We start from the raw sequence: 27,270 nt of genomic DNA, 5'->3' as shown, positions 1-27,270 counted from the left end.
GAGTTGCAGGGAGCGTGTCCAACTTCATTTGCAGAGTCCTTTGAAGACCGTAGCAAGAACAATTACAGCGTCATGGCACCGGCCTCTTTTTCTGAGCGTGTACTCATGCTAACCCTGCACAATCACTCCAGAAAAGCCCCAAAACATTAGGCTAAGTAAGGAAATAAAAAACCTACTAATTTCAACTCCTTTGCTCTTCAAAAAACATCTGGATACTCTTCAAAGCAATACACATAACTACGTGGAGCAATATGGAATTAATATGCATCACAAAAACAAATCTTGTGATCTCAATCTTTGATTGGGTCTTTGCCATTATATAATATTTAATATACAGTACAGGTTCGTATCTGAATTCTTTTGTAAATGTAAAAATATATATACATTATTTTAAAAAGAAATATATTTACTTTTAATATTTTCAAAGACAAAAATATTCTGTCATATGGTATCAAGCAAATAAATGTATCATCATACCGAATCCAATGTGTCTTGATCCTTTGAGATTGAGAAAGAGTTTGATGTACTATGAAAAACACACTGTAACTCAAAACTCCCTAGTCCAAAATGATCACAGAAAACTAAGCTGCAAAAAAACAGCTTGTTCTGATTTTCTGACCTTTCAGTCTGATCTAACAGTTTGTGCATCACATTTCTTCATAGGTTGTTTTGTTATCCAATATACAAACCTGATTCCAACAAAGTTGGGACACTGTACAAATTATGAATAAAAACAGAATGCAATGATGTGGAAGTTTCAAATTTCAATATTTTATTCAGAATACAACATAGATGACATATCAAATGTTTAAACTGAGAAATTGTATCATTTTAAGGGAAAAATAAGTTGATTTTAAATTTCATGTCATTAACACATCTAAAAAAAGTGGGGACAAGGCCATGTTTACCACTGTGTGGCATCCCCTCTTCTTTTTATAACAGTCTGCAAACATCTGGGGACTGAGGAGACAAGTTGCTCAAGTTTAGGAATAGGGATGTTGTCCCATTCTTGTCTAATACAAGCTTCTAGTTGCTCAACTGTCTTAGGTCTTCTTTGTCGCATCTTCCTCTTTATGATGCGCCAAATGTTTTCTATGGGTGAAAGATCTGGACTGCATGCTGGCCATTTCAGTACCCGGATCCTTCTTCTACGCACCCATGATGTTGTAATTGATGTAGTATGTTGTCTGGCATTGTCATGTTGGAAAATGCAACATGCAGCATATTTTGTTCTAGAACTTGGATATACCTTTCAGCATTGATGGTGCCTTTCCAGATGTGTAAGCTGCCCATGGCACACGCACTCATGCAACCCCATACCATCAGAGATGCAGGCTTCTGAACTGAGCGCTGATAACAACTTGGGTTGTCCTTGTCCTCTTTAGTCCGGATGACATGGCATCCCAGTTTTCCAAAAAGAACTTCAAATTTTGATTTGTCTGACCACAGAACTGTTTTCCACTTTGCCACAGTCCATTTTAAATGAGCCTTGGCCCAGAGAAAACGCCTGCGCTTCTGGATCATGTTTAGATATGGCTTCTTTTTTGACCTATAGAGTTTTTAGCTGGCAACGGCGAATGGCACGGTGGATTGTGTTCACCGACAATGTTTTCTGGAAGTATTCCTGAGCCCATGTTGTGATTTCCATTACAGTAGCATTCCTGTATGTGATGCAGTGCCATCTAAGGGCCCGAAGATCATGGGCATCCAGTATGGTTTTTGGGCCTTGACCCTTACGCACAGAGATTGTTCCAGATTCTCTGAATCTTTGGATGATATTATGCACTGTAGATGATGATAACTTCACAACTCTTTGCATTTTTTCTCTGAGAAACTCCTTTCTGATATTGCTCAACTATTTTTCACCACAGCATTGGTGGAATTGGTAATCCTCTGCCCTGACTTCTGAGAGACACTGCCACTCTGAGAGGCTCTTTTTATACCCAGTCGTGTTGCCAATTGACCTTATAAGTTGCAAATTGGTGCTCCAGCTGTTCCTTATATGTATATTTAACTTTACCGGCCTCTTATTGGTACCTGTCCCAACTTTTTTGGAATGTGTAGCTCTTATGAAATCCAAAATGAGCCAATATTTGGCATGAAATTTCAAAATGTCTCACTTTCAACATTTGATATGTTATCTATATTATATTGTAATTAAAATATAAGTTTATGAGATTTGTAAATTATTCCATTCCTTTTTTACTCAATTTGTACAGTGTCCAAACTTCAGGGAGAGCAATAAATAAATAAATAAAAACACAAATAGATGGTTCAGTTTTAAGGATCAGATACAGGGTGAATGTTGTCATAACTCAACTATGAATGTTCTGGCACAAAAAAAAAAAAAACTTTTTGTATTTTATAAGGACCTCAGGGACAATAAATGAATAAATAATGTATGAAATTACCCCTTTAATAGTGTTTCCATTGTCATCTCTTAAAAAGAAGCTCCATTTATGTTTTCATTGCTGTTAACTGCTCTGACTTTTAGTGGCCATGCACTTGTTGTGTAGTGGATTATTGGAACCCCTTCCACCGGCTTCTCATCCCTCTCTCTCTCTCTCTCTCTCTCTCTCTCTCTCTCTCTCTCTCTCTCTCTCTCTCTCTCTCTCTCTTCCTCCCTCTGTGCCTCAGCATTCCAATCATAGTGATGAGAAAGCTAGATTGTACACCTCTCTCTCCTGATCTCTCTCTCTCCTGACACTGCAGACGTCTATGAGAGCCTGTCCTAATGAAAATGTATTGTTGTCTTTTCCAATCGCTGTTTGTTTATTAGGTTTCACATTCCTTTCACTTTACTGCAGTCTTTGGGCAAAAGATTGCTCTCATAATTACTGCCGTCAGTCTGCAAACACTTAAAGCCTGCTTTTACTTTTAGTGCAAATTTGTCACACCCTGAAACTGTCTCTCTCTAACAGCCTTCATTTAAACTTCATTTAAAAAAGCACTGGGAATCCTGGGAAAAAAATACCACAACAATGTCAAAATGATCAAAGTGCAAACACAAAGAAATAAAGATGGTAAAGGAATAGTTAAGGAGAGATTTTTCATTTGCTTTCTTTTTGTGTCCAATTTTTCTGCTGCAAATAATTGGCCACTGCAACAAATATTATTGCAGAGGTTGTGGGGGGAAAAGCATCTGCTATGAAACTGCTCTCTTTCATAGCACAGCATTTTACTTCCTTGAGTTTTTGTTTTTGTTTTTGTTTTTGAATAAGCAACAGTGCTTTACCCATATGGAACAATCTAATTCATGGCCATTTCTGCACTGCACTTATGTACTAGTATGCATGTCAGTGTGTCAGTATGTCAGTGTATCAGCCAATGCAAAGCAACCAGCATGTGTCGGGCAAGAGCAAAAAAACATCTTACGGTCATTCATGTTTTATTTATTGAAGAAAGTGAAGTAAAAAAAAATACACTCAGAGGATAAAAAGAGAAGAAAAAATCTTGGGAAAAAAGGAGATCAGATGAGGTACAGTCTTCAGTTGACCAGTAGGGGGCCTCGGCTCCTTGCTGTGTCGTCCTCAGTCTCCTCCCCCAGAGTGTAAGAGTAGGAGTAAGTTGTCCGCTTCAGCTTCTAGTGAAACCATGCAGTGGGCGGCAGCTCTCCCATGAGGACAGAGATAGGCTGCTTAAGACACTCCCCTGGCTGGGAGTGGTGCAGCCAGCCCTTAGCCCTACCCACCAGGCTGAGGAGGAGGAGGAACACGGCACTGCCCGAGCTGATCCCTTCAATCTTCCTCACAGTGTGGAGCAGCCGGCAGCGCACACACACACTCACACACTCTCACACAGCCACACACACTCACTCTCGCACACACACTCGCATGCGCAACAAAGCAGGCAGACGAGGGAGGCGGGTAATAAAGGAAAGAACATCACAGAGGAAAAACAGCGTTGCTGCACCTGGACTTTTCGGATACTGCAGTCTGCCTGGAGTTTGTGCCGTTTCCTGTGTGCCTCGTAACCTCAACTCTCACGTCTGGTCCTTCTTGTGGATGGTTTGAGTCCCATCAGCTGTGTGTGCAGAGATCCAAATCCGACGACTGTCTACATTGCCGCTTTGTGCATCCGCCAGACGGGGAACAAAGTGTGCAACTGGGATATCTGACAAGCTCCTCTGGGTACCAACGCTACACCGACAGTCAGAGAGAGAGAGAGAGAGAGAGAGAGAGAGAGAGAGAAAGAATTAGCAAGATAGATTGAAAGAGAGAGAGTCAAAGTCAGGGCATGAACAGGAGACTAAAAGCCAGTTTTCCAGAGAAGTGATTGCCACAGTGCTCCCTCTTCTTCCTTCACCTCCTTCCTTCCTTCTCTCCTCTCTCCTGTGCTGCTACTCCTTCTTTCTTCTCTCACACCTTCGCTGCTATCCCATCCTCATACCTAAGCTCTTCTTCCATCACCTCCTCCTTGCCTGCTCCCGAAGACAGCGTGAAGCGGAGAGACACGGCACACATACACTTGCCTGTGTGCCGTATCATTTCATTCTCTCTCTCCATCCTTCCTCTGGTCCATCCCTCACACGGATCTAGCCTCTAGCTGCGGAACCACAAGCGGAGGCTTTTTGAGTTGTTGGATCCCACACGCGAGTCTCTGTATCCAGCCACAGTCAGAAGGATTCCAGCTACATGGGCAAACGCTTGGAACAGCAACCAATGTACCCCCAGTACACTTACTATTACCCTCACTACCTTCAGACTAAGGTAAGGCACCTTGGTTATCTGATTTTGTGATGTACTCATGTCTGCCTCAAATGCTTCCTTGCATCTGCACAGTTCTGACAGATTTCTGACACACAAACCACATGACCGATATTTGACATGGGCTGCTCTCTGGAGGTGCAAGAGTGCCCGTTTATCAAGAACACATGCATACACTCTCGCATGCAAACTCATGATCCCAAGATTCTGTCCTCTCAGCTGTGTAGCCTGTGGTGGAGCGACTTGAATGATTGCATCCATCTCTCTAAGCCCCTACACCACCCGGACGTGGACAATTGATTACCATGGGCTGATCGATAGTGCTGTGATGCTATCGGGGGCACTCATGATCTCAGCCTCCCTGTGTGATTTATGAATGTTTTTATGCGGCGCGCCCCATAAGAGGCCCGGCAATTGTGTAACATGTTTGAGTGAATGAAAGTGGAGAGAGGACTATGATTGGATCAGAGCAAAAACAATGGCTGTCAGAACAAAGGGTGTGAAGATGCATTTTCCTGATCAACTTGGGGTGGGTAAATTACAAAGTGCAAAAGACGAAAATTTATGGAAAGTCTTTTGGAGGAGTTGCTTGCTCAACGTTGGCCAAATATGCAAGCGTTACCAAAAAACACATGATAAACAGCACTGGCCAAGTTGCTCTCCATTAGCAAGTGTTTACGACCTCTCTCTTTCCCTCCTTCTTACCAGTGTTACACTACCAGAATTTAGTAAGCACTTGGCCAGTATCTACAGTGCCCAGGAGGTGACATGTTCGGTTCACTTAGTTTTGTCGTGGCCACAACATAATAACTTGTGGCAACGTGATAATATGTCATGGCCATGAGATAATTTTGTCGAGGTAACAACATCCTTATGTTGTGGCCTCGAGATGTTATGTTGAGAGAACGACATCCATTTCTCGTAGCCACGACTTCTTATGTTGAGGGAACAACATATTTTTCTCGTGGCCACGAGTTTAATGCATAAACAGACCTGCATGACCATAGCAACCCAGGATTATCAGAGATGGATTCATTAATATTTTATTTTGAATTAAGAAATTATTATGTTAATTATTATAGAAATTATTACATTATTAAATTATTATATTAACCATGGGCCTTGGCTACTGGACTGTACTTATGATAATCAGCATTCAAATGAAGTTTATCATGAATAAATGTTACATAAAGTGCATAATATAAAATAGGCCTACAAGAAAACATTTTTATCCATCCTACAGTCTTGTAAGTCCATTAACTGATTGTCTTTTCCCCGTAATATTTGTATATTATTATTATAATTATTATTATATTATATAATATTGCATTTTTATATTCCTTTATATTATTTTTTTCCCTTCATTTTGATCTCTTTACTTAACATTCTTAACATTTAACATTCATAATTACTATAGTGTTTCGTTGAGGAATTAATCATTCACATAGTTTCACTTGTAAAGGAAAACACAATATGCTCATTTATTATCACACATGGGCAAAAATTCAATCGTAAAGTCAAAACTTAATTGGCATAAATTGTCAGGCATTTATTTGCAAAATATATGGTAGGCTCACAAATACTACCATAATTATATAAAACGTTAACTAGGTTAAGAGATACACAAATTGAAAGGAGAAATAATCATATATAACAATAAATATAAAAATATAGCTCTAATAAGTTAATGTAATAATAATAATAATATACAAATATAAAATTAAATATTTAATGTTAATAAAATTGTTTTATCCATTTCTGAATATGTCGTTCCCTCAACATAAGAAGTCATGGCCACAAGAAATGGATGTCGTCCCCTCAACATAGCATCTCAAGGCCACGACATAAGGATGTCGTTACCTTGACAAAATGATCTTGTGGCCATGACATAATATCATGTTCCCACAAGTTAATATGAAGTTTACACAAATTAATATCTCGTGGCCACGACATATTATCACGTTCCCACAAGTTATTATTTCATGGCCACGACACAACTAAGTGAACTGAACATGTCACCTCCCAGGCATCGTAAATATCAGAGGAGCTTGTAGAAATTACTTGATTGATGCCCTTCATCGCTAGTTTATACATGACACTAGCAATACGCATACACACACACACACACACACTCCCCACTCCCTGTAGCTGCCTTCAAGGTCATGTCAAATTGGATCTTACCCACTTCTGCTGTCTAATGAGTTTCTCAGAGTGTCTCCAAGGGATGTGTGGGCTTGTCCAGAGCATCATGTCTTTGTCCTTCTCTTTCGTCGCAACCAGAAGTCCTCACAACACTAACTCACCTTGCTAAATAGGGCCTGTCAAAGAAAATGCATGCATATTCAAAAGGTTCAGAAATGTGCAAAGTATGTAGGTGGTCCTTATCGTAGTGGAGCACTATGACGAAAACTGGAGCATCATGGGTAATGGTCAAATGGGCCAGTCTGGGAATAATTATTGATCTGTAGATTATTAAAGGAGATGGAGGAGGTTTTTTAGCACAGGGATGGCGTTTCAGATTTCAGATATTACAGGGTCTTGCCTGTGAAGGATGGGGACCTCATGTGAGTACGGGTCAGTGTGAGTGCGATTGCGTGTGTGTGCGTGATTGAGGATGTAAATGGTCTGTTATTAATCTTGATTCTAGCGTGCTCTCTGAGTGGAGGCATTCCTCTGGGGGAAATCAATCACGAGGGGGAAGAGGGGCGACTGACACACAATCACTGCCCTCGCTCTCTCTCCCTCTCTGCCCCAATAACGCTCTGTACTCAATGAGAGGCAAATGTTAAGCAGGGGAAGTTATGATGCGACAGTAAGCTGTTAATGTCAAGAATCTGTAATTTGGTTAAATTATTATAAAGACCCTGGTATCAATTACATGTAAATGACTTACTTTCATTGAAGGAGGTTCAAAAGAAAATGAAATGTGGCTGGAAATTCATCCATTGTTCTATATTGTGGGTCATAGATATCACTGAACATGAAATTAGGTGCAAACATCAGGCATTACAGCAAGATTTATTTGATATACATAATGAGGAGGCTGCAAATGCAGTTAAATGTATACTTTTCTTCCCGATATGTCTGTCTGTCTAGCTTTGTCTTTCTGTCAAGGCCTACAAACCTTAAAACTTCAGTGGTTTTAGAACATTTTTAAAGATTTCAAACAAGGCTTTACAGTTTGTCTAGACAAATTTTTCTTTTCTAGTTAAAAATGTATGTAATTAAAAAAAAAAATTAATTAATTTTTATTCTAATCCCTTACAGTCAAATTCGAATTGCAATTCTTCATCCCTACCTCAATTCAAATACAAGAATTGCATTTAAAAAAAACTACAAAAAAAAAACAAAAAAAAAAACTAAATTCAACACATCCCAAGTCAATGGATTCACACTGTCACAATGTAACTGTATTCCCCTCATGCGGACATCTACAGTACCAATATCACACCACCCCTTCCTTTTCCCTTGCAGGTTTTAGCTGAATATGGGTGGGTGTATAAACGTGAGTGTGTGAGCCCAGGCATCCTTGACAGCAGTCATACACCAGTGGGATATAAAATAGATTTTAAGGGAGGTAATTCCCCCCTAGTATTGTGTCAACAGAGGCCAGTGGGGCCCCGTCTTCCATTCAATCAGTGGCTAGAAGTCAGAGCTTTACCGTGTGTGTGTGCATTGATGTTTCAAAAGAGGGGAAAGGGGAAGAGAGCCAGAGCGAGCACTCAAATCCAGAGCCATGAGATTGCGTATGCGAGCAAATGTGTGTGTGTGTGTGGTGTTCGGTTACACTCTGTGGGGTCAGCTTTATGTACAGCAGAAATAACATCCAGTCGGCCGTTTAAACCTCTCCTCTCAGTGGGAGTGCACGCTAACTGCCCTGCAGTGAGGTGACACGCGGCTTGCCAGCAACATTCCTGCTGCATTATGGGAATGGTGCATATATGTGGCTCATTATATTTTTGCTGCTCTCAATGTCATTTAGGATTATTACTTTGTGATATTTACTCCGCTTGTGGATAATTACCAGAATGATGCTTCATTTTCATTTTTTTCACCACACTGTTGAAAATGCTCTCATCTCCCCTCCTCCAAACAACCTTCATCTGAATAATTAAACTCATTAATGGACAAGCAATTTTCAGGTATCAACGGCAATTTGATTTTCGGTATTCATTACCAACACTGTCATTAAACAGGTGAAAGTATAGATTAAAATTCACAAGCACACTCAGTTTTACACACAAATTACTGACTGCAACAAATTAAGTAAATTAAACCTAAAATATGCTTATAATTTTGAATAATTGTCAGGTTATTTTAAAAAATGTGGTTTTTCAGTCCATCAGATATCGCTGGAAGACAAAGCCTGACTTGCCCTACCCAGCGTTTCCCTGTGAGAGCACAATAACATTACATGTAATAGCATTATTACATGCTATAATACTGTTTCTACAAAAAATCAAAAATTTGGGTTGTTTTTACTCTAATGCATTTTTTTGCTATTTGCGTTTTTCTTCAGAGTTCCTGTTGGAAGTGATCCATAATGACATATGCAGAAACATGAACTTACAAGAGTGCAGGCTTTGTATGCATGTGTGAATTATACATGTAAACACTTCCTTCGGGAAAGCCTGCACTGTAAAATTCTTGCTGTAAGTTTCTGCCTGTAACCATCGAGTTGGGGATGTCAGATCTGCCTAGAGTGCTAAATTATGCTTTTCAGTATGTCATTTTTCGGTTATCATCTGAGTGTGCATCTAAGTCACAAATAGGGCCCTATAAATTCAGTTGTATTTTTTCCCAACCTTTTTGTTTTCCCCAGCCTTTATTTTTTCATATTTCTGGATTCTGTTTTAATGGTTTAATTAAATTTTAATAATCTAAATTGATGTCTAAAAAATTTAATTCATAACATTTTAAAAATTTATTAAATTTTTAACAATAATATTGTCCTATTGTTATCCCCCCCACCCCCTCCAGAATTTATCTTGTCTTGTAATTTTTCTGAAATTGTTTTATGATTTTAAACAAATTTATTATAAAAATGGCAGTAATCAAAAGAATGCATAAAACCTTAAAGGATTAGTTCACTTCCAAAATAAAAAAATTCCTGATCATTTACTCACCCCGATGTTATCCAAAAATGTTTTTGAGTCACAAAGAAAATTAAGGTTTTTGAGGAAACCATTCCAAGATTTTTCTCCATATAATGGGCTTCATTGGGACCCAACGGCCTGAAGGTCCAAATTGCAGTTTCAGTGCAGGTTTAAAATGCTCTACATGATCCCAGCCGAGGAATAAGAGACTTATCTAGCGAAACGATTCGTCATTTAAAAAAAAAATAAAAAATTCAAATGTATATACTTTTTAAACACAAATGATACTGTGTGATATTTCTTAAAAAAAAAGTTTTAATAAAATGTACGGTATTATTATTTGATTTATTCATCAAACTTTGCCATTCTGTAACGTTTCTCGTTTTTATGATTGGATTCCACAATTCCGTCCACATTTTCCACATCAATGAAATCATAGGGCCGTACACAAATCTTTTCATGTTTGAAGAAACTCTTACAGTCTATTCTATCTATCTATTTAGATACTCAATACTTTATGAGGTTGTGAGAGTCTTTTCGAGGTTTCTATTTAATGTTGAATGTCAGTAAGTTTTGAGAACAAAAATATAGTCACATGATCTAATTTTGTTGGAAAGCATGTTAAACTACATCATATGTGGTCTAATATTCACTAGACAAATGTTTTTAAATACAAGCATTCATATTTTTAGTCCAACAATGTTTTTTCTCTTTTCCTCCCTGTCTTTCTCTCATTTTTCCTCCCTTTTCCTCTCTCTCTCTCTCTCCCTCTCCTACTGTGTCCTGGGCATTCTCTCCAGCCATCTGTTCAGAGGGGTGCGGTTCACTCTGAAAAGAGGAACATACTTGGCAAGCATACCCTCATAGGTGGATAAAATTTTATGCCCAAGATTGTCCTCGTTTCAGTGGTGAAACGCTCTGCATTAGTCACGAACATGAAAAGAAAGGAATATAAAGCGCACAAAAGAGCTGTCTGTAGTAGTAGTTCAATATTTTCTAGATTTTCACATCTTGCATCAGAGAGTAATAGCTCTCATGCGCATCTAGTCACACAAAACCAATATGAGAATGTGCAAAAAGAAACTTTCATTGTCATTCACATGCTGATGAGTTAAAGTACTCGTACAATAGCACTGATAAAAATGATAGATCTGGCTGTAAAATCTGATCCGGTGAGACACGTCAATATACAAACAAAAGAACACACTTCATTTTCATTCTATATTAGCGCACCAAACTATTAGGAAAAAAAAATGTTCACATGATAAATACATTTACAAATTGTAGGGATTAACATATGAGAGAAAGAAAAAAATTAAGAGTCTTTCATTTAATGCAGAAATTATTAATGTAGTTCTAACACAAAAGGATTAAGATAACTTCCACTTTATATAAAATTCAAGTGAATTGAAAGTAGTGAAATTAAGTTACGGCAATGTTCAAGAATTGTTAGCACATTTTTAAAGGGATAAAAAAGTCATCATTTACTCATTCTCACAAAAGAAGATATTTCGAAAAGGCTTCAAATGTTTTTGTCCATACAGTGAATGTCAGTTGTGTTCAGAACCACACTGGTCGCCATTGACTTTCATTGACAATTTTCAATATATATTCTTCAGTGTTCCTTAAAATAACATCATGCAGGTTTAACATGACATGCGGGTGAATAAATGATGGTAGAATTTTCATTTTTGGGGTCAAATGATGCCATTTCAAATTTTCCTTTCTCTTTGGAGTGTTACAAGCTCTTGGTAAAAATAAAGAAAATCTGTAAAGTTGCAAAGACTAAAGTCTCAAATCCAAAGAGATATTCTTTATAAAAGTTGAGACTCGTCCACGCCCCACTGAAACGGCTCGTTCTAACATGCCCCCACATATCTACATCACTATGTGGGAAGATTTGCATAACGCTGCCCAGATGTTGATGCAAAGAAAGAAGGCGTACCTTTTATTCTTGTTGTAGTATTGTTGTTGCTGCCGCCATGTCGTATAGACACTATGTGTTTCACTGTGAAAGCAACATTACTTTGTTTGGCCTTCCAAAAGAGGAAGATATCTGCTTTGTCATGCCTGAATCTGATCTGTTCTGGTCGCTGAGGAAATACATCAACTTTGCAATGTGGATTGCCGAATCGGCTTTCACTGTGGACAAAGAAGAGTCCAGCCCGGGGTCGTCACATGTGGTTGCCGCAAGCACAAAGTATGCTCCTTCGTAGAATCCACCTCAAGCCGGCTCTAGAATGCGGCTCACTCTGGGCCTCCGGCCTCCGCTCACTCAAGGCGTGTGTGACGCTGTTTCGTTGAGAAAGCGAAACTACTTTGTTTTTGCCTTCTAAAAGAAGACACGACTAGAAATCATGTTTGTATCACGTTTATAATGGGTTTTATGTTTATGTCTCATCGCTGCGGCCGGACAAGGCATCACAATATGTTAAGAAGTGGCCAATATGATAGCTGGCCAATCACAGCACACCTCGCTTTTCAGAGCGATGAGCCTTGTAAAAACGTGTTTTGTTTGGGAAGGGGGGGCATAGAGGAGAATAATTTATGTTATTTGTTTTATAATGTTTTTTTTTTTTTTTTAATTAAAATAAAAAATTTTCATTTTTCAAAATACACAAAATAATGTTCTTTTTAGCAGCATCATATGACCCCTTTAAGTAAATTGAACAAGCAGCAAAAAATTATTTGCTTAGTGTGTGGGATAGAGATAGATTCATAAACTACACTATGAGGTGCAATACTGTTATTTAAAGTCTTTTGCATGTGCATCTGGTCACTGTCACCTTTATCTGAAACTAACTGCAGGCACTTCTAGTATTCATCCATGACCAGCACTCATGTGTGGTCCAGGCTGTAATGGGGCGATCTGAGTTAGCTAGTTGGTTTCTGTGGGCTTGAGAGAGCCAGAGGAGAAAGCACCGGTCCTGAGGTAATGGCCCTGCTGCATTTTTAATAGAGGACCACTTTGTAACAACCCAAGCCTGATGGATTCTCCCCTTTTAAGGGCCCTGTCATTTCTTTTTTACACACAGATTGCTTTTAGGCCACTGGTGTAAGTGCTCGGCATAGCCTGTGTTCAGGGATAAAAGGGCAAGAAGGAACGAGCCAAAGCAGTGGAAGGCTGCGGCAACAAGGGCACTCGTCGATGTTTTAGCTTTGGCGTCTGATCCAGTTCCTTATTGGTGCTGTCGCTTCTGGGATTTTCCTCGTTGTATCTTTGAGATTAAAAAGAAACAAGATTTTAGTTAAAGGCTGAGTGTTCAGCTGTAATATGGTGTGGATTCTGGAAGGGGATAGTGTTTTCTTGGGGAGCAGGGATGTGTTTGATTTGGAATTTTGGAATGGATCAATCATCTGGATGTAAAGGATGACGTATGACATCATCATCAGTGGTCGCGCATGCATGTGCATGTGTATAAAACTGGTGGTTTAATGAGCTTTGAATTGTAATTAGCGGTTAAGAAAGCTGCTTTTGCTATGAATTCACACAGAGAGTGGAGAGAAACAGCCTGTGAAGCTTAGCTTCAGTCACAAACGATAACCACTCGATTTCGGGAAAAAGAGGAGGGATGTTGGTGGCAACCTGCCCTTCCTTCACAGTGTAGTGCTATTTAGCCACTCCTGTCATCTTTTCTTCCACCCCTCCCATGCATTTTCATCTAGAGACTCATTGGAAAGCATTCCCCCCTGAAAGCAACCAAGGACAGAGTAGGAGTCATAAAGTGTCATAAATCCTTGAGAATGTGCTACTCATTCCATGGACCCCACCCCCACCCACTCATCCTCTACTCCAACCTTTTCCGTGTCATGAAAAGTGCACGCGAGGACTACACACATCCCTTTTGAGTGCCAAAAGAGCCTCCTATAATAACATAGAGCTACAGCGATTTTAACTCACCATAACTGTATCCAATTCTCAAGAGTCTGGCTGAAAATCAGGTCCCAAAAAGGTACATTAAAAACTGCTCTGGGAAAGGCCATTTGTTTTGGCCTCAATTTCAAACCACTAAAGACAGTAAAGATGCCATCTGAAAGGACCCGTTCCTCCCTTCACTTCCCCATTTGGATAAAGACACTTTGGGGTCTCAAAAGTGCCCAGGGAGCGGGTGATGATTCAATAAAGGTTTCCCCAGCCTGCGGAGACTGCTTGGGGTTGGCATGGCGGCTAGCACGCTGCCTGGGATTAGCTTATGTAAACAGTGCTTTTGTTGGGTTTCGGTTGAATTAATTTGCTCGCCCCATGTGCTTTTATCAGGATAATTTGTGCAGCAGACACTCAAAGACTTGTCCAAACATATCCCCAGGCTCAAGGCTAAATACAGAGCTAGTAATGACACTCAAACGTGTGACGTGCCTTTTTCCAGCCTTCCCATCATGCTAAATGTAACCACTGAGGTCATATGCTTACTATTGAATGCCAAGGTGAATCACAGCTTTAATGTATACGGGGGTTGTGCAAAATTCTGAATTTAAGAATATGCGCCCTTTCAAATTAAGAGGATGAATTTGAATTACATTGTCCATACTTCACAGGAAGTTGAAATAGAATCACAGGAAGTGGAATTTACTCAATTTTAATTCAGAGAAACAAACAATTATTTGCATTTTGGAAAATGAAGTGTGTAAATGTAATAAATATAAAGAAGCAAATACAATGCAAAAATCCAATTTTTTCTTTTATTTTCCACATTTTATCTTCTTTTTCCTAAATGAATATTTAAACATTAAATATTTAAATACTTAAGTGCAAAAAATCTGACAATTCAGTGAGACAAAATGCACTTGAATTAAAAATTAATTTCATGAAAACAAGTCTTAATATATTGTGCAGCATTTTAAGCAGTGTTGTTTCAAGGGTTTTTAGAAATTTATACAAAAATTAAAATTTTTCTACTAAAAATTAAAGGTCATTCCTATATTCTGCTACACATTCCTATATATGTGTAGCTGTCTAAGACTTACAAAATGTGTAAAACCTTCAAGTTTTCAGACAAGGCTTAACTTAAATTTCAGTTCAGATTTATTGATCTTCCTTCAAATTTAATATCATGCAATTCTGCATCCTATTTGCTAACTCAATTCAAAAGAACTCAACTAAATTCAAATCTGAACCGGAATTTGAAACACAATTACAAATCAATTCTGAATGCAATTTAATTAACAACCCTTTCAAATTAAAAAATCCAAATGTCCACCTGAGGTGAAGTCTATTGTAAAAATGGTGATGATTAACCTATTTGCTTATTTATCCATTTGTTTGTATGTGACTAATATATCCTCAGCTGGTCTGTGGTGGGTTCGGTGAACAGCTGTGCTTGTTAGTCATGGTAAGCTTGAAAGCAGTTGCCTCTGCTTTTGATGGCTCAGTTCACTTGAGTGCGTGGATGCTAGAGGTGCTAGGTGGTGGAGAAACCAAGCTTGGACTTATTAGCTGAACTATCTGTCACACAACAACACCCTGGATTGCATCTTCTAACGCTCCTTCAAACTGCTGTGAGAACCATAATGAGAGACAGAAGGGCAGAGAGGTCAGAGCTGTGGCTTAGGGGTAAAGCTCTGGGCAACTGAAGTTTGAGTCTTATATTATGTCCTGATACTGTCCTAAAGGAAAATATTATTGCTTTTTTTTTATTTAGGACATTTCTCAGATATCTGTCATAAAAGTATCAACTTCAGGATGTTTCTCCTAAAATTCTGTAAGAGAAATAAAAATAGAGAGCATAGAGCTACACCAATGATTTGGGGTTGTTAAGATTTTATTTTATTATTATTATTATGGTCCCACTTTATACTAGGTGTATTTAACTACTATGTACTAACATTTAAATTAATCATTTGATATAATGCACTTTAGGTGTACATGTTTTTACATTGTACTTATATTTAAAAAAAAAATAATAATAATACCTGCATGCAGTTACAGCTGTAATTAACTTCTGTAGAAGTTAAAGAAAGAAGAAGAACCCTTAGCCCACACTTAAACCTAACCTTTAGGATTATTTGATAAATAGAGTGTTCAGAAATTTAAAATTTAAATATTGTGTAACAGTATAAATATCTTTACAGTCACTTTAATTTCATGTGAATACTTGCTGAATAAAAGTATTAATTTCTTTCAGGACAATTTAAAGAACCCAAACTAATCTCTGACTTTTGATTGTAGAATTATTGATCCTTGAGTCCAGTTTGAAATACATTTGAGATCTCTTCTAAAACTCCAGAGGAGAAAGCTAAAAGATTGCAGTCTTTTCTCAAGAGAAATATCTGAGAAGGAAGTCTCCATTTGATGTCTATTTAATCGCATTGCCAGGAAAACAATGGAGATGTTATTAAAAATCTCATTTGTAACTGTTACTTCCTGTGGTGCCCTCCCTTTTCTCATTGTCATTTCCTGTATCTTCTCTCACTGTCCCTTTTAGTAAAGTAGCAAAAAGGCACAAAGAGAAGGCCAAAGATTGAACAAGACAAATGCTTAAAGTAGTGCAGAAGACAGGAAGTAAAGGATGCAGTCCTGTCAGGATCCGCCCTAGAGATGCTACAAACAATGTGACCTTATCCTTTCAGCCCTAGCAAACTAATCGGCCTACACACACACTCACACACACAATAGTTATGTGTGGCTGATTCGATGTGTCTTTTTAAAAGTTTAGGCAGCACCAGAGCACTTTGCTGTTCGCTGCATTCATGTGCTGCATATTTGATTAGCCTCTCCAGTTTTATGAATGATTAAGCTCCTTTGTGTGCGCCGCTCGGCTGCAGCCAGGTCTCACCCTCAACTAGAGTGTGCGTGTGAATCGCTTTATCTGCGCATGTGTATCTCTACATAATTCTCTCTCGAAAACAGTGGGCCCCTAAAGGCCTACACTACCCAGTGTCCCAGGGTTTTACCCTTCTCATCCTTTTGTGCTAGAGTGCCTTTGTTTGAAATGCTGGCCCAAAATCTTCCCTCTGCACCGAGATTGTATTTCCCAATGCTGGTCGTCAGGATGAGATGCATTTAGCTGGCTAAAGTGGTGCTAGGCACAAAAAAATAAGTCTTTTATAGAAGCACAAGCGCTTTCATCTCGCACTGCGGTAGCCAGAAAGCAGAAGGGCCTTTTGGGGGAGGATGTTAAACTTTAAAATGTCTTTTAAACTTTCCGACACCCGCATCTATATTCCACTACAGTCTGCCTGACTTCCATCAGCTTCCTTTTCTGTCAAAAAACCATCTTGCACTTCAAAAAATAAGGTTAGACACACAATAGTCGCAGTCTCTGATTGGGGTGTCATTATTTCTACAAGAAACAGAGGGCCGGTTTGACAAATAGGTGTGAGAGGAGAGAGGCCGCGGGGCATGTCAGGGACGGCGTGCTAATGGCTGTGCGGACACATTCCATAAGAGGAAGTGTGTATCTGTGCACCACACACCAACTTCACACTAATCATCTCACTCAGGCCTTAATGGCCAACATTTGTTTAAAGAAAACAGGGATGCCTGTACAAGCCAATTAGAGAGTGTATTGCCATTCATGAAGGGATGTCTTTCTCTCTTTGTCTGGTTGTGTGGGTGTTTGTGTGTCTCTTTAAATGACCGTGTGTTTGTGGGGTTTGGTTTGAACTTGCGGACGCCGGCAGGCAGGTCAGAATGAGAGGTCGGAGAAAGTCTTGGGTCACAGTCACTCTAACTCTCCAATGCTAATTAGACTGCAAACGTGCACGCTTAATGATGTGTAAATAATTAAGGAAACACACACACACACACACACACACACACACACACACACACTCACACTCGAATGCAGTACATCCTAGGCTTACTAATGAGCCTATCACTGTCTAAGAGCAGTATCTCATATCTCTCTCTCTCACACACACACACACACACACACACTCAGAGCTTAATGGCCTGCTCACTTACTGGCTTCTCCTCCCAGATGCATGACACACTCGAACCATCGAGCACTGCAGATGGTCTGCTGGAGGAATTCACAGAAGACCAGTGTCTGCAGCTCAACCTTGGCATTACACATAACAGGAATGAACAGGTCTGATAATGGAGACATATGTACAATATCAAAATTTAAAGTGATAGTTCACCAAAATATTAGAATTCTGACATAATTTACTCACCATTGTGTCATTCTAAACCTGAACGACTTTCTTTCTGTAGTGGAACTGAAAAGGGGAATTTCTAAATATCCTGGCCAGGTCAAAGTGAATGAGTACATGAGCTGCCAAGCTCGACATAAAAGTAGTCCAAACAATCTATATGACATAGACAAATAGACAGAAAGACAGAGAAGATAGATATATAGGCAGACAGACAGGTAGACAGTGACATATATTTATCAAAGAAAGAATAAAACAGAGGGATATAGCATAAGCTCTCCTCTTTACTTTAAAAGAAAGGCCACAAGCTGTCTATCTCCCACAGCCAGCCCAGTTTAACTCCTCATGCCTGAGCTGAGCTGGGTTTGCATAATTCAGCTGGTTGGGCAAATCCAGATCTGCAGATTATCATGGCTAACAGCACAAAGGTACATAAGAGCTAGAGCAGAGATGAAAAGATAAGAAAACACATATACACACGCACGCACGCACGCACATGTACACACACACACACACACACACACACACACACACACACACACACACACACACACACACACACACACACACACACACACACACACACACACAGTATTTCCATGTCTGTATCTTCAATATTGATTACGTACTTTTATAGCCACCAAAAGTGGTATTCGCACACTGTGCACACAAATTACAGCAGTTAGGTCTGTTCTGGGCCACACTTCAGATTTCATACAGCTTTCAGTCAGGTTTTAAACTTTTCAAACCGCATCGATGCGCTGTTTGGCTTGATTCTCTGTCATACCGGCTTGATATTCTGTCATCTCGTAGCACACACTGCCAATCCTTTTTTCTGCTGCCTTTTAGCTTTTCAAGCAATTCAATTTTATCTCAACTTTGCCAAAGGATCGTCGCACAATTTTTTTCCAGAGAATTTTATTAAAGGTCCTAATGGAGGATGCTGTGCTTCTGTTGATTATAGAAAAGAACCTGTGTTACCTGAGGCAAATCTAGTCTCCAGAGCGGGTTTTAGCGTAATAGGACAGAGAATCTTCAAAGCCGAGAGTTCTCACAGGCGGCAGCTCTGGTTTTTGCACAAAAGGAAAAGCTTCCTCTGGTCCCCACAGATGTTATCTGGTCAAATTGGTTCTGGTCTTTGTCAAGAGTGTGTTCCTTTTTGAATGTACTGTGGGTGTCTGTTGTAAATGCTTCACTGTTTCCAATGTAGCACTGGTTTGTGTTGAACATTGACTTAGGAATTAATCCAGTATGTGGAGAAGGTCAGATCATGGACGGCACAATGTACAGAACAGATTTCAGATTTTGTGGGCTGCAGCTTTTTGTATCAGTCAGAATGTTAATGAGAATAATTATCACATAAAATATTCCAGTCCTAAAGAAACAGATCACCTAAAAATGAAAACCCATTTTGTTCCAAACCTGTGCTATTGTTGTTCACATGTGAAGAATGCTTGAAGAATCTTCATGCTGAGATTAGTTCATATGATTATATCTGTTAGGCCCCAAAATCCTACAAAAAAAAAAAAAAGCACCAGCAGTCTATATGACTTGTGCTCTACATTCCAAGTCTTCTGGAGCCATATGATAGCTTTATGTGAAGGAAGATTTATTGATAATCATCCCTTCCAGTGGGTTGTTGCCTCAAGAACTGCTCATTGAAGACTTGGAATATAGGTCAAAGTCTGCAATTTTTGAAGCTTAGAAGTGATCTAATTAAGATCAATTTAATCATCATAATCATAAAAAAAGGATTTTAAATTGGATTTGACTTTTTTAAAATCTTTTTTAACCATATATATATATATAAAGTCTTATTTACAGCAACAATATAAAAATAAGATAAATCCACTTGAGAAGCAAGACTGCACAAAATAGTAAGACTTGTTTTCCTAGATCTTCTATGATATGATTTTTTAATATCACTATTTATCGTCCTGCATTGGCAGATTTTATTTTTTTTTTCACTCAGTGAGACAAAATACACTAAAGATACATACTTTGAAGATACATTCTTGGAAAGCAAGACTTTATATCTTATGCCTCTCAAGTATATTCATTTTATTTCAAGTATTTTTTAGATATTTTAACTGAAAATAGTTTATTAAGAATATAATGTTGCTCTGTGGTTCTATGAACTAATTCAGATCTAAATCAGTCATACATGTTTGTCTAAATTTATAAAATTTTATAAAATGAAATGCAGCTGCAGTGGTCATCAAAGCAAAACATGCAGGTTGTGGCCTCTGGTTCAGGTACAACAGTATGAGATCAGTCTGACATGCAAAGGTGTATACTTTCCAGTGCTTTGGAGTGAATTCCTTGCAGACTGCAGACACAGCTTGAGTTATTCCAGGTAGGTTTCAATTTCAAATGCATTCTCTCTCTCTCTCGAGTGGAGCGCTGCTCTCCCGACCTCATGTTGAGCCTGCGTTACTGGAAACCAGCTGCATAGAGACTCTAAGGTGTGTGTGTGCCAGGATCACCCCTTACCACCAACTAATCTGCACAATCTTTTGAAATAATCAATTATTAATAACAAGAGGTACTTCACAGGGGCCTGCCTCTGATGTACTCTCTCTCTCTCTCTGACCCCCTCATGTCCTTTTTGGGTCCTTTATCCCTCTTTCTTTCACTCGGTCACCATTCCGAATCATTTATGCATCCCTCCCTCTCTTCATCCTGCCTTCTCGATGCACGCAGGCCTTTCTTAGGTAACACTGCTGCATTCCAGAAGAGGACAGTGATACGACTGCATTGTGCTAGACACGCAGAGCTGTAGGAAAATCCCCACCCTTGCTTTAATGATGTTGCAAAGGAACAGCATGCCATCTACTTTGGTAACCTGATCAGCGCACGCATGCATATGTGTGTGTGTGTGTACTGCGAGCTGGTGCACTGGAGCAGTATACAGCTCTTAAGGTGCAGTGTTCGACTAAACAGCACTATCATGCACGGCGCAACTTCTAATGGGTCTAGCGGAAAGATGCCTGGCTCAAGACGCCTGTACCACAATTGGCACTTAGACAGTAGGAGAGACAGCGAGGGGCCGGGTTAGTATGTGCTGGCAATTGCCTGCGTATACCACACGGTTGTTATTATGCACAAATAATTGGATTTTTCTTTTTTGTGTCATTCTATTCCCTTCACTCCCACACTTTTCCATCAAGCGTTTAAAGCAGACAGGCCACACTGACATAACACCGAGACTCAACCCTGATTATTTGTATGAATGATCACATTGTGTCTGGCAAACACAAATATCTCAACAGATAATTAGATCGAGTGGGTGGACAAACAACATGGAATTAACAACAGAGAGAACACTGTCCATCCCATGAAAAAAATAACACAAGCATTAAAGGAAGAGTTCACTAAAAAAAAAAAAAAATCTGTCATTATTTACTCCCTCATGTCAGGTCAAACCTGCATGGCTTTTTTCTTCTGTGGAACACAAAATAATTTTCCTGGCCATGGTTTTCAATATAATGAAGGTAAATGTAAACTGGAGCTGTGAAACTTCAAAGATGATACATAAAACATATCATAAAAGTGATCCATAAAACTTCTGCACTATATTACAAGCTTTAAAGGGATATGATAGTTTTGTATAAAAAACAGACTGAAAATTAAGTCATGTTCTCAGGGAATATTCTCCAGTATGCTCTCAACTGTTGCTACCAATTCACTGAATCAGGGAGTAAGAGAATCAAGTGAATCATTCAGAACTGAATCTCCTAGACACACAACAAGTATGTGTAGTGCCATATGTATCAGGTTATCTTGAGTTATGACGACATATAAGACAGGTGGAGCTGCAGCTAATTATTTGTATTCTGCAATCTAATAACAGCGTAAATTATATATTCTAACATGACATCCTGTTAACTTCATATTATGCATCTGTTGTACATGTGTTCAATGCCTGGACTCCACATGGGCTAACAGATCATTTTAGCTTTGCTCATGTCCTACGCATGGACCACAGCCACGTCCTTGAGTGTGTGCTCTGACACAGAAGCACCCTTGTGGATCTCCCGTCAGCTCCACCGAACAGCGGCCACACGCCCACGCAACACTACATGCGTCACGCCACACAGCTGCAGGACATGCACACATCTACGGTATGATGCTGGACTATAATATAGCTATGTTTCAAATCTGAAATCATCTAATGCAATTATAAATATACAAAAAACAATGACTGTTTTCAAAACACTGCCACTGGTCACCCCAACGGGTGTCAGGCTGGTTGGGATGCTCAAACCAGCGGGGTCAAGGTTTGGCTGGTTAGCATGGCCCTGTAAGCCTCTGCTGGTAAATGCTGTAACTACATGTGTATATGTTTATGTGTATATTTAATATAATTATATAATATTTAATTTAGCACTTATGTTGAATTAAATACCTTTTAATGTATTAAATGTACATAAAATATATTTACTGTAACATGCAAATATTGCACTATAAGCAATTAAAAGTAATTGCTCATTTGTCTTTGCATTTTAAGCTGGAATTTTATCATTGAGAAAAATGACACACTGTACATTTTTAGTGCATCGAATTTTAACACAGAAAATGGTTGTATACCATCTAGCCTAAAGGATCTCTCATCCCCTTCAATATAAGGAAGGGGAAAAAAAAGTTTTAACCTTTCATGGTAATTTGATATGGCTTTTAAATCATTCCTAGCACAGAGTATGTCTTGATCATCATCTGCACGGCCAGCATCTGTTTTGTTCCCCTCTTCCTCTATTATCGATCAAATCAGGCTCCAGCGTTTAGTGAACTGATAAAGGACTAGGTATGAAAATTGATTAATGGCTGCTTCAATGTCACTCGTATTCAGTGACCATTTGAGGGAATATAATACTCTGTCCACAGACTGGCTATCTCTCTCCATCTCAATGTCAGCATCGAGCTTAGCTGAGGTTTCTGTAACACCCAGAGAGGGTGACATTGAGACATGGATCTGTGCCTTTTTATCATTTATTTATTTACGTCTGAAAGAGCATGGAAGTGCAAGGCTTTATGGGGGCCTCAACATATAGATGGAATTTGGAGACCACACACAGACACAAACACATACACATACACATACACATACACATACACATACACATACACATACACATACACATACACATACACATATACACATACTTACTAACAAGATGTGACATTTGATGATGTATGATTAATGGAGTGCACAGCTGATGACTCAATGTGGATGGAGGCACAAGGACACGCGGCATGTAAGACTCTTTATCATCTGTGTGTGTGTTCTGGTACAGCAGCTGTAGAGAAAGGCCAAGAACTGCAGTGCACAATTTCATTCACCAAGTGCTAGAGCTTTCTTTAGTACCATCTCTCTCTCTCTCTCTCTCTCTCTCTCTCTCTCTCTCTCTCTCTCTCTCTCTCTCTCTCTCTCTCTCTCTATATATATATATATATATCTATGTATATATATATATATATATATATACACATACACACATCAGTAGTATGTCAGTAATATGGTATATTTGTGTGCCGTTTTTAAAGAATGAACTATAATCTGAAACGTTGTCCAAAAATCCTTCAGTGCAGAAAACTTTTATTTTACTCACTTCTATATTTATTTTTGCTTTGCTGAATGAATCCCATCCAGTGGAAGTTTCCAGAAGCAGAACATTTACCCTGATACTCTGCTATGTACACGCCACTTTTAGTGCTGAATAAAGTAATGATTTAATTTAGCTTCCCTCCATCAAATCACTGTAAGATGGATGTGACCCCCAAACCCACCCAGCTGTCATGTGATGCTAATTAACAGTGGATGATCTTCAAAAAAAAAGGAGTTTGGAGACAGGATGAATTCAATTCCCATGAATGGGTCGAGTCCGGAGTTCTTGGAAGCCCTGCTGCAAAAACAAACCTGACGAAGGAATTTTAATGAAGGCAACGGAAGCGAGCTCTTCTCGAGCTAAATTAATTGTGGATGACTCTTGACCAAAAAGGACTAAATGACTTCCTCAAATTTTTCTCAAGTTTTAATTTGAACACTTATGCATTTTATAAAGGGAGTTTAATTATATTGGTGCAGTAATTAGCATAAAGGCAATGTAGAATATTGGCCTATAAAATCACACCAAAAAAAAAAAAATTACCTGCCGACTGAGGTGACAGACGTTAAAAATAACTTTTTGAACAGCGATACTGCTTTGGCAAGCGCCCGAATGAATATGACAAACTGTGGAGAAATCATGACCCAGTGGCTCAATGCTTCTAGTGAAAAGAGACGTTTCTAATTGATTGATAAGACCTCACCATGTCCTCCACTTTGTTGCTGGGGCAACAGAGGTTGGCGGACTGCTACCGTTTGCATGGCTCTCCGAGCGGTCTGGTCTGAAGCAAGCAGCACATTCGGATGTTAATTTAAGCAGGAAGATTGGAAGACGAGAGGAGAGAATGCTATCAGACTGTTTCTCGTAACAATACAAGAGGAAATCATTCTCAGATTAAAATGGACTGCCGCGGATTTGCGGGCTTCCATCTCCTGTTCATATGCAAATAAGCACACTCTGATTGTTTCCTCGTATTTGAATGTGCTGTGCTTGTCCCTGAGGGGCTGGGGATTTTGCGGGTCATGAAGGAAGAGGTATTTAAATAGTGGGACATCTGCTAATGTAGTCTACGAATTAACTCAGAATTTGGTCTAAATTCCAGATGCGTTTAAATCCATGCAAACTTTATTTGAAATTGTCCGCCTCTGAAAAAAACAAACAAACAAACAAAAAAAAAAACGGCCTGAGCCCCTCTGCATTTGCTGTTTTCATACTCTACATGCCAACTTAGTTAAACCTTGACATTTTGAATATATTTAAGAGAAATTAGCATGTATCTGCATAACAAGGAGGTGGTGATGATTATTCATGCGTTGCAAATACTCGAGAGGTCGAACAATTGTGGTGAATAATCCTTTAGTGTCATCACAGTGGAGCCACAGATGTGAGCTGATTCTGTGCGGAATGAGGCGCCGATTGTCATATGTTGCGTAGGCGGATAAGTTTGATTGCAAACTGAGTGTGAACCTTTGCTTGCTGTGCTGTCGTGAGAGAGGCTGGTGAGGAAGATGTTGTTAGTGCTGTCTGGGCGAATGTTTGTGTAACTCGTTCATGACATTAATGGTGCGTGGGCCTGACGTTAACAAGCTGGAGTGTGGTTAGGTGTCTGGAGCAGCGTGTTTCTTCTAAATTAAAGCCAGCTTATTTGTCCTCACTTTCCTGCTGACAGAAAGAATTATAAAATGTACGGTGCTCTGGTACCTGTTTAGTATGTGTGTGGTCCATTCCGCTTTGTAGTTTCTCAAAGGGTCAAGCACATGAAAGATGTGAGTAAAAAAGTCTCTGGTAGGGAAGTGAACATCATTATTCATTTCAGATAAATTACCTTTAAAAATAATGAATATTTTCAAACAGGTTTCCCTAACACTATAAATGTCTGCCATTAAATGGTTAATCCCGCCCCAAACACACGCTATTGGATGATCAGTTGATGTGTCAGGTGATGCAAAAACAAACAGAACAAAATTCTGAAAGCACCAGAGAGCCACAGCATTTAAACTTTTCAGATGACTCAAACTGGGATAGGAAATGTCAAAGTTCAACTTTAATTTAACCAAATGGAGTGCTTGCTAAAACCCTTACACTTACAGATTTCTTTTCTTTTTCTAAACATTCTGGATGTGACCAAATATGGCCATATCAACACTGACCCTTCCCTGTCCTCTGCTCCCCTTGGTTACTAACTCAGACAAACTTTACATAATTATTTCCAAAAGGATTGAACTAGAGATTCAGTAAATGTGCTCATTTTATATTATTCTTACATGGGGCATACTGAATTATGGCATTGCAAAGCATTTTATCTGCCTTTGTTCTCTAAAGAGTCTTTTTAAATTACGCTGTAACCTGATTAAAAACTGCAGAGAAGTAGCATTCATTTACTTGAGAGCAAATTTAGTTGTTCTTGCTGATGTTATACGCTCATTTGGGAATGAGGGCCAAATCCACAAGCACTTCTAAAGATTAATTAAAGATATGAAAAAAAAAAAAATCTCTGGGTACTTTGTGCCACTACTATAAGAGCCCCAGCAACAATGTGGTGTTGTACATTTGGATAATGCCCATAATATTGTTATCCAAAAACACAGGCCCTCCATAAACACAAGCAAAAGCTTGTCTGAGAAAATGGCCAACAGTTGTGGAGTGAAGGGTCAATTAGTCCTTCTATTTCCACCAGTTCGACCCATTCAGGCCAATTAATGGAGCAGCTGCAAACATAACAGGCGGGTATTATCCCATTCACAGCCAATCATAGTGCTAAAGAGGCATTGCCTCATCACATGACTTTTAGCCTCTTTCTTGCAGTTACTCCTACACATTCATGCCATGCTTTAGGATCTAATGAGATTGCAAGCAAGAGAAAAGAGATGTTGCCTCCCTCTGAATCTGCTTTTAAACAGTGTTATTTCAGAAAAAATATTTGATAAGATTCAATATTTACAGGACAATTAGTATAAGGAGGCATGGTTTCTGGGAAAAGGCCTATGATGGATGATACTGACATGAAATTTTCATGATGTATGACACTGATTATTGACATGCTCACTTCCTTCAAGTGTCCTTTGTTTGAGTCACAAGCCAATGGCAGGCTCAATGTCATGCCTGCGAAGCCAAACATTTATCATTTCATCAGTAATGATTGCTTTCTATGTCTCTACCACAAAAGAAAGCTGTAGAAGAAGACTGTCCCTTTATTTCATACCAAATTCTGCTATTCAAAGAGGTTCTAATGGTGCATGTTATCGACTATGAGCTTTAATGGCAGAGAGCACTCAATGCCCACTTGCACAGAGGGCTTAAAGCTCGCTCACTCGCTCTCTCTCTCACAAGAAGTCTCCCTCCTACTTTTGCTGCAGTAACTCTAACATATAGATCTTCTTGAGAGCCTAATGGGCTAATGCATGTGGTAATATATTTCATGGGTCAGATAGAGTCATGTGTTTATGTATGTTGAGTGTGTGTGCTTGCGCAGAGTGTTCAGTGTAATCTTTGGGGCTTCTTCGGGCCTCCGCTGTCCGGATGCAGGGGATCTCAAACCCTTTCCCTAAATAGCCGGCATTCTTTCCCTCGCCCCAAGGGGCCTTGGGGGTAGAGTTGAGGGAAGGAGAGCAATGCTCGCCGTGTCCTGCTCTGGTCCCTGTGACGGCAGGGTCATGGCGTGTACTATCGATCACTACCGTCAAGAGCAAGGCCAAGTGCATGTGTGTGTGCTGTGAACTCTGTCTGCAGAACAATCCAGATTGTTATGGAAAAGCTATGAGACTTTTC

General features: G+C 39.2%; 1 protein-coding gene across 6 annotated transcripts in view; it reads left to right on the top strand.

The window, feature by feature from the left end:
• The window catches only part of LOC109105379 (RNA-binding motif, single-stranded-interacting protein 3), a 146,454-nt gene that overhangs the window by 10,597 nt on the left and 108,587 nt on the right, over positions 1–27,270 (top strand). For 2 of the 6 annotated variants that reach the window (XM_042772963.1, XM_042772960.1), the window contains exon 1: positions 3,467–4,709. The exons of 1 other annotated variant lie outside the window; for it this stretch is intronic. In XM_042772963.1, the coding sequence (XP_042628897.1) occupies positions 4,635–4,709 (75 nt within the window). In that variant the 5' untranslated portion in view covers positions 3,467–4,634. Of the gene's footprint in view, positions 1–3,456; positions 4,710–27,270 lie in introns of those variants that run through there. 3 more of the 6 variants (XM_042772962.1, XM_042772965.1, XM_042772961.1) reach the window with 3 other exon arrangements.

This window comes from Cyprinus carpio, chromosome A16 (genome assembly GCF_018340385.1).
Source record: "Cyprinus carpio isolate SPL01 chromosome A16, ASM1834038v1, whole genome shotgun sequence".
In the NCBI taxonomy this organism is placed as follows: domain Eukaryota; kingdom Metazoa; phylum Chordata; class Actinopteri; order Cypriniformes; family Cyprinidae; genus Cyprinus; species Cyprinus carpio.
This window is presented reverse-complemented; position numbering and strand designations above follow the sequence as displayed.